A 12,483-nucleotide genomic window follows, 5' to 3' on the forward strand; every position below is an offset into this window, starting at 1 on the left:
GTGATGAATATGCGAGCCCTTGATCGCCGGCTGTCTGGGGGCCCCGGTGGCCAGCACCCTGACGCGCACCAGGCCGTGGCTTCCAACGCCACGCGGTAGCCAAGCGCGGCCGACAGCGACCAGCAGCATTGGGCACAGATGGCACGAGCGGCAGTGGCGTGATCGGCGCTCGGCAATGATGAGCGTCGGAGAACGGGCGCGCTATCAATTATCTTCGTCAGCAATGCAGAGTCTGTTAAGCTAAGTACAGCTTCCAATTCCTTTCTTTCTTTTTTTGTCAGCTTTAAACAATCATAAATGACGGCGCTGTTCTCAATTTGCTGCTAGGTGAAGGTCTCCCCCACGCCGTGTTGGTCGTGCGGGTTGGTTGGCCATGCTTCACCATGCTGGTCCGTGTGTGTTGGTCATGTGGGAAAGCCCAGGACTGGTTCCGGTATCACTCGCCACCGATGCTAGATATGATCGGAAATTGAGCAGAGGTCACAGCATGCTAACCACTGCGCCACCGCGAGGTCCCTTAGACAAACCGCTTGGTTCGCGAGTTCATCGCTCGTGAAGACGTGGAGGACCCCGTTTCTTGCCGCCACTCTGCTCATTGTGAGTGGTGCCATCTCGGACCCTTTACTCGCACGCGGGCTGATTTCCCCGGGCTGCTAACAGAGTGGCCATGGCTCTTGGCTCCCACCATCCCCAGAGAAGAGGATTGTGCTGCTGCTGCTGCCCCCTTGTCGGCGGTGTTGTGGACGTCTCGTTCCTGTGGTTAACGCTCTCGCCGTTGCTTGCCCAGCCATTACTTTATTTGGTGATCTGCCCCTGCATTTCATTTGGGTTGCAACACCAGATGCCCTGCCTGGGCATCCCATGCGATGTGCGATAGTGGGTTGCGGGATCTCCATTTGCCAACTTCGTCCCCCGCCATTTATTGAGTCAATATTTGATTGATGACGCTGGGAAGCTGAACTCTCATTAATGGGCTCTTAACATTCCGGCGTTTGTGGCAGAATTATTATTTGGTAGCAATAATAACTTTAAATCTATCAACATCGTCAGCCATGTTCTATCAACTGATGGATGAAAGCCTCTCTACTTTGCACACTCCCGTGGTGTCGCGACACGACAGTCAGTCTCGCTGACACACTTGAGCTCCTCTCATCGCTCGTCTCATCGCTCCTCTCCGAGCGCCACCTCTCCAGTGGCCGCCTTCTCTGGGGCGTGGACACCGTGAGCTCGGCCGCCATTTTGTCCCCGATGTCACCCATCGACCGTCCTCCCGCTGAGCCACGTGTCCAGCCCTCTCGATGCAATTCCCAGCATGCATCTCTCCATGCTTCTGTGTTGCACTTCTGGTCCATTTTCTTTGTCAATGTCTGCGTCTCTGATCCGTATTCCCATACAGTGTCGGCTAATATGATTGAGAACGCTCCTCTTTTAAACTAATTGTTCGGCCTCTTTTCATCATCAAATTCAGTTCTCCAAAACACCCCAACCTGCTCTTTACTCTCCGGCCCAACTTAATTCCTCTCGTTTCACGTTTTATTCTACCACCTTTATTCTGCGATCTAGCCACTGTACAAAGTGATGCTCAATCTACATGGCTAACTAGCCACCAACCTTCCTTTATCCTGACCAAACCTACATTCTACCTGCAAGCCTAACCACGGAGAGAGCATTTTACTGTGAATGTCGCAATGCAACATTTCTGTTGCAGAAGTGAATCCTCTCCGTGTCAAGTGCACTGAGTGGAGCTGCCATTAGCAAAGCACGTGCACGGACTGAGGCTGCGAATTAAAGTTTATAGGCCGTGAAATCCGTTAATGGCAACCAGAGACCAGAGCCCCAGGGGAGAGAGGAAATACAGCAAATGGGGTTCCCGACATTCCCTCGCTTGTTCTACACGCCGGACTAATTATGTGGCTTTGAGCAAGGCTGGGTAATTAATATTGAATGAATAAACATCGTTGTGAAGCGGTGGGGGGAGTGATTGGTGATGTTGCACTGTGACGCTGGTGAGTCAAGTTCGACTCCAGGCCACGGCTCGCATCCGTGGGAGGCAATAGCACAACTGGTTTTGCCCTTCCCTCCTTCACAGACCTGCGCTGACTAGCGTGGTGAAGTATGGTTAAATAAAATAACAACCAGTGACCATCAAGGGCATATGGAGGCCGTCAACCAGCAGTGCGTTGACATAAGACCGTACAGTATACGATTGTTAGAGATCACTACTTGAAACTAATTGTCCATGAAATGCTCTACGCTCATTCCTCACATTGCTGATGTAATTGACATAATCAGTACGACTGCAGTTTCTAACCGTAACTTTAATTGTGGTGATTAAGTCCATCGGGGAAGCTGCAGCGGACTTGTTGTCCAGCGGTTGGCGGTCCGATCTCCCGGTGCGGCAGTTGAAACGATGGGGCGCCTTCCTGAAATCCCCGAGCCTTTGTAGCAATGGGGTCACACCGCAGTCAATCAGATGGCAGGTCGTGTTGTGTGGTGAGGTCACGTGTGTGGTGAGGTCACGTGTGTGGTGAGGTCACGTGTGGGTACTCTCGCTTTTTCAGAGACGTCTGACCAACGAAGAAAGTTGCCAAAAATCCTCGGAGCTTCTCTAGAGCGTGCGTTCCTGGAGGCCTTTCCATCTGCAGGGGCATGAGCAAGTTGTTGCAGGCCTCCATCTTTTACTTTTTGAACCAAATTCTTTATGTTTGCATATGTTGCAATGACCCACCGTTGGACCCGTGTTGCTCGCTGTCACTGTGCGGTGCGTAGCTCTCGCCCGTGACGGGGCCCTCTCGGTGGGATGGGTGCCCGCGATAAATGTGGATGAGGTGTCGGACTCGCAGCGTCTACGACTCATCGTTTTGGTCAAAGGCATTGACCCGCGCATGCGATCGTGTTCGCAGATCTCTACAACAACGATGACGACGATGATGACGATGACGAGGTGGTGGATGCAGAGGAGTCGATGGAGGAACACAAGAGTGTGATCATGCACCTGCTCTCTCAAGTCAAGCTGGGCATGGACCTCACCAAGGTATAAGGACGTGATTTGCTTTAGCAATACACAGGTAAAGGTGCAGATCTACAATTGCTTGCTCGTGCCACTGCTAGAGGGCTCCTCGAGAGGATATTTGGCATACTCTTCCACGTTGACCAAACATCTTGGATGAGACATTGACCAGAGTACCTACGTGGTCTGCCGGACAGCTACGGTGAGGGATCTCATTGTCGACAGCCACGCGGGGAGTTGGAATCGAACCGTGCACGAACCTTGACACCGCAGGAGAATTCGGAAAAGCTATTTTACCGTACAATACTTAGTGTGTTTAACACGTTGGCTTTCGCGACCAATATTATTCATAATAAAGGTTTTTGGGTTAGATCGCGTTATTTATAAATGTGTCGTAACCCTCCACCACCCGACACGGCCAATCAGCAAAAAAGTGTCACGTTGACAAAAGACAAAATAGTTCACTACTTTAGCCCACCGGTGTGATGAAGAGTGAATTCACAACATTTATAGTTTGAGTACGACGTTTCGCTGGTAATTACATTCAGCATCATCGGGCTTAGTGGGCCTGGAAGCGTATTATTAAATAAAACATATTACAATTCCTTATAGGGGAAACATATACTAATTAACTGATTACTAACGTAGCATATAATCACAATAACACACATTACAACTAATTACTAATCTACAACTCATTACTAATCATAACCATTGACTGATTACCAATCGATTATATAATTACAATACCCCCCCCCTCCGCCTCAAATCACTGCACCTGAATGAGTTAAATGATGACGTCATTCTGCTGCTCTATTTAAGACCGGGAGCAAGTGAGGGCTTTACCATTTTGGCGAATTGCCCGATGATGCTGGATGTAATTACCAGCGAAACGTTGTACTCAAACTGTAAATGTTGTGGATTCACTCTTCAACACACCGGTGGGCTAAAGTAGTGAACTATTTTGTCAACGTGACACTTGTTTACTGATTGGCCGTGTCGGGTGGTGGAGGGTTACGACACATTTATGATTAACGCGATCTAACCCAAAAACATTGATTATGGACTTAGTGTGTGTTCTCGGACATTAGGCACGAAACAAATCCCGGGTTTATCGATTTTTTGCGAAAGATACGTGCATCAAAATCCCCTGAATATGGATATTTTTTTCACGATTTAAACAATTTATACACATATAATGTGTTTGTGGCATATTGGACCGAATGGGGTGAACACAACTGTACAAATGAGACAAATTAACAAAGTACTGACACGATAAAAAAGATTGCACGGAAAAAAATTATCAATAAAATGTGTACATGCCTTGTGGGCATGTGTCTACTGTATGTGGGTGTGTTGTTTGTGGCGCTAATGGTGGCATAGCCGCCTATCCATCCTGGTTATGTTTTGAATTTACTATTCCTGGGTGTGCTGCTGCTTGGCTGTCTGATGAGTCTACGGGGGTGCCTTTGTGCGCGTAGAGAACAGTCATAGTGCTTGCAATTACAGGGACCGAGGTGTCATTGCCGTGGCCAGGAATGAAACCTGGCACCCGAAGGTATATAATGAGACTGAGCAGACGTCCACCAGGGAGATAACATCTGCCTGCTTGCAGCAGCTAGGTGGTTATTGGTTGCTCATCTGCAGTAAACGAGGGCAGATCCCAATCGTAGATTCCCGTGACTAAACGTGTGGCTACGAACCCAGCAGCGAACCGCGGCTAACATCAGCGACGAGTGGTCTTACAACTGGACCTTTGACCGTCTCCTTTCCTTAACCAAACCTGCACTGACCAGCATGGTGAGGTATGGTCAATTAGCCCCCATGACTGACCGCATGGAGAAGCCTTCATCCAGCAGAGCCTTGACAAAGGGCTGAGAGTCATCATCATCATTGTCATCAATTCCTGCCTTCAGGATACAATGTTTATTTATCCTACCCGCAATATAAAATCACTGCTCCAGATTGGGCTAAATTATGTCACCCTGCTGCTGTTCTATTTAAGACTGGGAGCAAGTGGAGGGTTTCACCATTCTGGCAGATTTCCCGATGATGCTGGATGCAATTACCAGCGAAACGTCGTACTCAACAATTGTAAATGATGTTGAATCACTCTTCAACACACCGGTGGGCTAAAGTAGTGAACTATTTTGTCTTTTGTCGACGTGACACTTTTTTTGCTGATTGGCCGTGTCGGGTGGCGGAGGGTTACGACACATTTATAAATAACGCGATCTAACTCAGAAACACTTTATTATGAATAATATTGGTCGCGAAAGCCTACGTGTTAAACTGAATATCTAGAACGTTTAAATATTGATATTGCATAAATAATGGAAGTAAACATATTTACAAAGTAAGATGCGCAAGCGACGACAATCGCGGCAAGGCAGTCGCGTGCCGGGGGGGCGACGTGGCACGCCGCCCACGCACGCCGCAGCCCTGTAACTTGGAGCTCCGTTCAGTGCCCCAGCCTCCGACTTTGCATAATCGAGTGCTTAGCTTGGCCCGGAGGCTCTTCACGTTAAATTAATGAACCTCACATTCACTCCGTGGGTCCACAAAGGCACTGCTCTGGGACGTGTTCCTTCAATGCCCGTGAATCTTCGCACAAGGCAATTTGCTTTGTGCGACGCAGCTCCGCTGTGAGTTTCGTTGTTGGTCTTCACCGTGGTGCTTGTAATTGTGCTTCTGTGTAATGGGGCGGTTGTGGGTTTCGGCGTTCCGCTTGGCCGTTTTTGCTCGCCAACTAAATTATAAGAACCTTTCAGAAGGCCTGAATCAAAATATAGAGAGTGGGTAAAAAAAAAAGAGTTGATCCAACAGAAGTGTATTTTGAAGGCGTATATTCCTACACACCCTACATACAATAGAGTCGGCAGTATCTGCACACATTGGGGGGGGGGGAGGATATCGGCCAGAGTTGGACTTGAACAAAGCGTGGCTTTGAGCCGGCTCGCTCGAGGCGGAGTCAAGCCGTGGCTCCGAGCGAGACCCACAGTGCGCTGCGGTGGGTCTGCTGTGGCGCTGCAGGTGGTGCTGCCCACCTTCATCCTGGAGAGGCGCTCGCTGCTCGAGATGTACGCAGACTTCTTCGCTCACCCCGACCTCTTCGTGAGGTCAGTGTTGAGTTGGGGGGTGGGGGTGACTCTGGGGGTGGGCGACTCTGGAGCGGGGGGGGGGGGAGGCAACTCGCGTTGTTTTCAAAACCTGTGAACGCACGAGTGTGGATCTGCATGAAAGAGGATTACAAAGCTAAAAATATTTACGTAGCGCATTTACATTATTTTTTTTTATCCCATCTCTCTTTGTCCCACATGGAAGTATTCGCCTTCATCTCTTCTGTCCCCATCTGTTGTGCCTTTTGTGTGTTCTATTGGTCCTTCCTCTCATGCCTCTGCGACTCTGAATTACGTGTTTAAGTGGACCAGTGCATCCCTCGAAAGGCAGATTTGAAAAGCTTTTAGTGACATAGTTTTGTTGCGAGAGATAGTGAGATATCTCATTAGGTGCGTGAAGAGAGCAGCATGCGAGAGAGATGTGTAGGTAATTGAGAGGTATACGTACAAGATAGAGGCAATATAAATCAATTGGCTTTTGTTTACAGAATTTGCATTTGAGTTCAAGCTCCTATTTCTATGGAACCTTTTTGCCAGTATCAAAGTATGAAGAATAAGAATAGGTTTGACCCTTTCTGGCAATATTATCAGAGCAAGTTTGTTTGCGTGTTTTGTCACAAGTATTGTGTGTGGTTAATGCGGACTTAATTCCTTAAAAAAGGTTATCTATTTGGTGTTTGACCATCTTAACACCTCCTGTTTTATTGCCAGAAAGGGTAAAACATTTTATTATTTTTCAAGTTCATTTTTGACGCATCCCGATTAGTTGTCTTTAATCCGGGGTCCATTGAGCTGTTTGTGGAGCCCTGTGCCATTGCTTGGCTGCCTTGCGCCTAGCACCACCACCGATTCGGCTTCAAGAAGATGCAAAATGCATCGCTGCGGTCTCTCCTCCTGCGCACACTTGGGGGTGCACCAAGGGACCGGATGGTTTCAAGGTGTCTTGGTGAACAGCGCGCGCAATCTGATCTGTGTTGGGGGGGAGTAGAAGACGAGCTACAGCAGTGCTCGGTGTAAATGCTTGAGGCTGTGGCTGTAATCCATGAGGTCGCGAGCCCCAAGACCGATGCGACTGCTGGGATCGTTTGCAAGGTTTGTGCAAGAGAATGCAAAAAGGCTATATTGAGGAGACACAATGACGCCTGACGTCGTACAATAGTTAAATTCTTATTTCTAAAACTGAAATATGAACATTGAAACTGACAGTGAGCCAGACCGACTTTCAGCTCATCACCACCGCGGACAACCACACCGCTGCAGGTCACACCTCGCTTCTCTTTCCGCCCCATCCCTCGCACCGCTCCACTCTGCGATTCTCTCCCCATCGGCTCTGTCCCCATTTCCTGCAGCGGTGTAACGAGCGTGGGGCCAGGAGGTGCCATGACCCCCCCCCCCCCCCGGCAGCCAAAGCTACGAGTCGGGGGTCCCTTGACAACCACCACGAGATTTGTTTTCAACCCTCTGAGCTGATAATGCCGTTACTATTACTACGCCACTGACCATTTTCTCCATAATTGAGAAGTATTACCGCGCTTATCGCTCGCACCTTCAACCGTGTGTTGTTAAATTGCTGGGTGCTTGCCAGTTTTCGTCAAAACCGCGCTCGTCAACCCGACTGGGCCATTGCAGGATAGCGGAGGAGCCGGAGGCACGGGAGCGCATGGTGGCCGTGGTCCGCTGGTTCCTATCGGCGTTCCACGCGGGCCGCTGCGGCTCCATCGCCAAGAAGCCGTACAACCCGGTGCTGGGCGAGACGTTCCGCTGCTACTGGGAGCTGCCTCGCTCGCCCCGTCGCTCTCCCGGCAGCAGCGTGAGCTTGAGCACGCACCCCGTCACGCATGGCGGTCGGGGTGTCTTCCTGATTTTCCGTGGAACATTTGAGTCGACAGATTAGACGTTTGCTTGATGGTTCGGGAAAATTCGTTTTGTTTTGATCCGACAAATGTGGCGTCACGGCAGGTTGCTATCAAGCCACACAATTTCCTGACTCTTCCGCGGTGCCACGTCCGTGCTTCTCCCCCCCCCCCCCCCCTTCCTAAAAGTGCCACTCTGCACAGCTGCTCTTAAAACTACTTGCTGTACTGCCACCGACCATGCATGATAAGGAGACGTGAGGGGGTTGCATGCAGGGACACTGATGCATTCTTTTTTTTTGCTCACTATAAACTTTCTCGCTGATCAAAGCAACAGACATAAGCATTGCGGTTGAGATGGCCAAAATGTACGAGTGCTACCCTGAGAACATCTGCACCAGATAGCCGTGCATCTGTCAGAGCTCATCCAAGCCAACCGTGTGAGTGTCTGTGCCCTCGCAGGCGCTGAAACATCGCTAATTGGTGGCTCCGGCATGACTTGTTGCTGCAATAACTAGCGTGCCAAATATCAACGTAAATGTAATTTATCCAGAATGTCTCCAATGAGTCTCAACACTGCCCTCCAGGAGGATCCTGCATTGTCATGTTTGGCCGATTCCTCTTGACGAATACTATGATATTTTGTATCTTGGCACGTGTGAATGTCTCTCCTACATCATGGCTTCTTCCTGCCTGATCCGCGAACGTTGCCTCCAAGTTGCTGCACTGATAACTGCCTCGCACCGCCTCGCCTGGCCTCCCCGATGGATTATTCTGAATATAATTTAACCGTTTTCATCGGTAAAATAATGCACGGTCTTTACAAAGAGCACACGCTGCCCCCATATAACCTTTGAAAAATAACTATAAATTAATTGTATTTCATTAATTGCATATGTTTATAAATCTCCATATGATATTTGGAACGATGACACCCGCTCGTGTGAAGGTCTGCGACAAGCCAACCACTCGTTCATGGAAATGGGGAAATATCCCAACGCAGGACACTTCTGAAAGAGTCGAGAGACTGAGTTGACGCTTTCCTTGGTTTAATATTCTGTATTGTCATAGGTATTAGGAGCCGCTTCCCAGTGGTATACTCCTGGTAACATAACAATGCATTACACACAGTGCATTGTCGAATGCCACAGTGACCTGGTTAAAACTGGCAGTCGATTCACGTAAAAATGATTTTGCCTTGAGTAATGACCTGGCGCTTGAACCTGAGATCTAAAAGATGCAAGCTCGACAAGCTTTGCCACATTAGGTTAAATAAAAGAGAAATGGAGTCTCGCAGAGACGGACTGCAATAGGCTTAATCTTCTGATAACATAGGCATGCAAATTGTTACAATTTCCTGCTTATTTTTGTTAACCAATATACACTGTAATACATAATTATACGAATTAATGTAACAACTGGAATTACCCAGGGCGCAGCAGGAGGCAACCGGAAATTAGGGGCCTCGATCTTTGTGTGGATGCCAAGCAAATATGTTTGTTTTCATTAAATTTGCTTATCCAGAAAACGACTGCAGTGGAGCGTTGCGTCATTGACCCTGCAACCAGCGACGGGCTCGCGGCAGCGCAGAGGTTCGCGGTTCGAACCTTGCGGCCACCTTGGTTAATACCGCGGGGGAGCGAACCTTAATTATTACACGCCGTCTGCCTCCAAGCAGGCCTTATCGACCCCGTGACGTTATATATGTATAGAAATAAAAAAAGAGGAGGCTATGTGTGCTGGCGTCATGGTTGAAATTTGTACATGTTTGAAAACAACGTCGCTCCCGACTGGCGGCCTGTATTTGTCAGTGAAACGTGGCACCTTGGTGTGGTGACCTTGCTCCACAAGAATGGGCGTGCATCCCAAATGAACTCGAGTATTATGACGTATCATTCATCATTATTATTATTATTGGGGCTAGGATTGGGGTGTTCACACTTGCACCGTTTCTTCGTCTGGAAGGGGGGGGATCTGCTTTCCAAGCCGTCTCTCTCGCTCAGTGTTATTGGGTTACTCGGCAGAGAGAGAGAGAGGGGCTCTCGCTCGTCACTCAGCGTCTCACTCTGCAACGCGGGCTCAAGTCCAACCACTTAAGCTAATCAGTGATGACGATTCCAGTTAATTTTAAGTGTTTCTCCATTCACGTAAAAATCATCATTCCAGGTGGCAGAACCGGTAGCCCGGGCAGAACTCGGCTGTAAATATTTACTAGGCAAGTCGGTGCTAGGTGTCGACGACAGCACAGTGGAGTTGTGGGGGCCCTGTTAAGTGAATTAAACCCTCCACTCGTGTAGCGTCATGTGTGTGTGGTGTCTGTGTGTCTGTGTGTGGTCGTGTAGCGGTCAGCACACTCCGCTCACGGCCAACAACCAATGGTGAAAATATGAACCGGTGCTGGGCCTCCCCTAGGTCGACTCGGCCTCGAATGAGAATCTGGTGCCGGTGTGTAAACATCGCCACTGGGGAGACAAAGGCGGCCCATGGCGTGGTTGCTGGCCACCCACCCCTCGTGTGCCGTGCCGGCCTTTAAAGGTGCTACTCGCTAACATCACTTGCCCCGACAGTCTGTTAAGGCTACACGGGGAACCTTTGTCTTTGTTTGGTACACAGCCCGTCGTCGTTCCGGACGGCCCAGTCCCCTGGGCGACACGTGACCAGGTGGCGTACGTCGCAGAGCAGGTGTCTCACCACCCGCCAAGTAGGTCGCCTCCCGTCCAGCTCCCTCCCACCTCGCTCCTCGTCTCCTGGGCACCGCTCCTGCTCGCATTCACTTCTCACGGCGACACCTCCTCTCCCTTCTCCTCGCTTCACCTGACCATCGCCTCGCTTCCCATCTCTCGCATCCCACACGGGACGTGCCGTGGCTGCAGCTCGGGGCGGTTCAGGTTCAGGCGTCACTCGCCGCTGATGTCAGCAGCCATGGCCAGGTAGATCAAAACCTGGTCTCCAGATTCGGAGCGCACGTTGTGATGGTCTTGTGGTGTCCCTCTCCGCACCAGCCCGCTCGCTCGCTCGCTCGCTACACCCGGGCCATGTCGTAGAGTTTGCGCGTGGAGAGGAACCCGCTGTCTACCGCTGCCCCCTTGCAGTTTCAGCCTTCTACGCCGAGTGCTACAGCCGGAGGATTCAGTTCATGGCTCACATCTGGACCAAGTCCAAGTTTCTGGGGGTGTCCGTGGGAGTGCAGAACATTGGCCGAGGTGGGACCCCTCCCCGCACCATCACCGCAGATGCTTGCCCCCCCCCCCCACGCAAAAAAAACAAAGATCCCCCGTGTAGCCTTTAACAGACTGTAGGGGCAAGTGCTGTTAGCGAGCACCTTTGAAGGCCGGCATGGCACACGACGGGTTGGGTGGCCAGCACCACGCCCGGGCGCCTTTGTCTCCCTAGTGGCGATGTTAACACACCGCACCAAGTACTCATTTCAGGTTGAGTCGACCTAGGGGAGGCCCAGGACCGGTTCAGATAATCGTCACTGGTGTTGGCCGTGAGCGAGAATCGCGGTGTTCATGGCGCAGCACGCTAACCGCTACACTACCGCTCCCCTCCCACGTACACACGTACACACACGAACACACACACGTACACACACCCATCCCAAGCACTTGGCCTTCTCCCATCCAGCATCCGCCTCTATCACAACTCCGGTACTTGCCCTGGCACTCTACAGGACATTCGCCACGAGGGGGCACAATCCACCGTTGGATGTCGTCCTCCCCACGCCGCGTTGATCTTGGGGGTTGTTTAGCCATACTTCACCGTGCGTTCCAGTGCAGATGTCATTTTGTTTTTTTGTTTAACCCGGCGTCGTCCGTACAAATTGCAGCTCACAATCGTAGAGGAACCATAGACAAGCTGGAAGGCAGCGGCCGCGTGGTGAGACGGTACTACCAAAAATTGTCCAAGCTCTAGTGCCCTCTATATATTAAGATGTTTCCATTCTACGAATGAGTGGACATGTGGGAGGAAACCGGAGCACCCGGAGAAAAAACCCACGCATGCGAGGGAGCAACACTCAATCCCAAAAATAAGTGACAGATTATATCAGTCCGCCGTTTGCTGTGCCGCCTTCGTCCACAGAAAGGGATTTTAGCAACCTTTGTGTGATCCATCAACCGTCGCCTCCACAGTGCTGGGATTAGAGGCATGCATAGCCAACAACGATTGGTAATGAGGGTGCCAATGACTGGTTCAGATATTACTCGTGGGCAGTGTGACAGCCGGAGTGAATAAGAGGGAGGGTTCTCTCCTGCTCAGTTGGCCACGTGCAGCTCAACGGCACGCTGCAGCGGAGGGGAGATTGACTTTCAGAAGTTGGGCCGTCTGGGCCCTTGTTTTTTTCCACAAAATCAATAATGTACGCCAGGTGGTGCGGACAGACGGCCATGGAAAGGTTTCCCCCCCCTCCTCCGCAAAATCAATAATGCACGCAGGAGCGTCGCAGGCCGAGACGGGCACTGAGCACAGGATCTGACGCTGCAATGTTAATGAAGCCAAA

At 50.4% G+C, this 12,483-nt stretch overlaps 1 protein-coding gene across 2 annotated transcripts in view; it reads left to right on the plus strand.

Moving 5' to 3' along the window:
• Positions 1-12,483, plus strand: part of LOC116948800 (oxysterol-binding protein-related protein 9-like) — a 51,787-nt gene that overhangs the window by 19,701 nt on the left and 19,603 nt on the right. For both annotated transcript variants that reach the window (XM_032965902.2, XM_076071786.1), the window contains exons 5-9: positions 2,904-3,034; positions 6,044-6,129; positions 7,759-7,939; positions 10,596-10,683; positions 11,075-11,185. In XM_032965902.2, the coding sequence (XP_032821793.2) occupies positions 2,904-3,034; positions 6,044-6,129; positions 7,759-7,939; positions 10,596-10,683; positions 11,075-11,185 (597 nt within the window). The remainder of the gene's footprint in view (positions 1-2,903; positions 3,035-6,043; positions 6,130-7,758; positions 7,940-10,595; positions 10,684-11,074; positions 11,186-12,483) is intronic.

Source organism: Petromyzon marinus, chromosome 35 (assembly GCF_048934315.1).
Source record: "Petromyzon marinus isolate PM22_M1 ecotype Great Lakes invasive population chromosome 35, UKy_Petmar_22M1.pri1.0, whole genome shotgun sequence".
In the NCBI taxonomy this organism is placed as follows: Eukaryota; Metazoa; Chordata; class Hyperoartia; order Petromyzontiformes; family Petromyzontidae; genus Petromyzon; species Petromyzon marinus.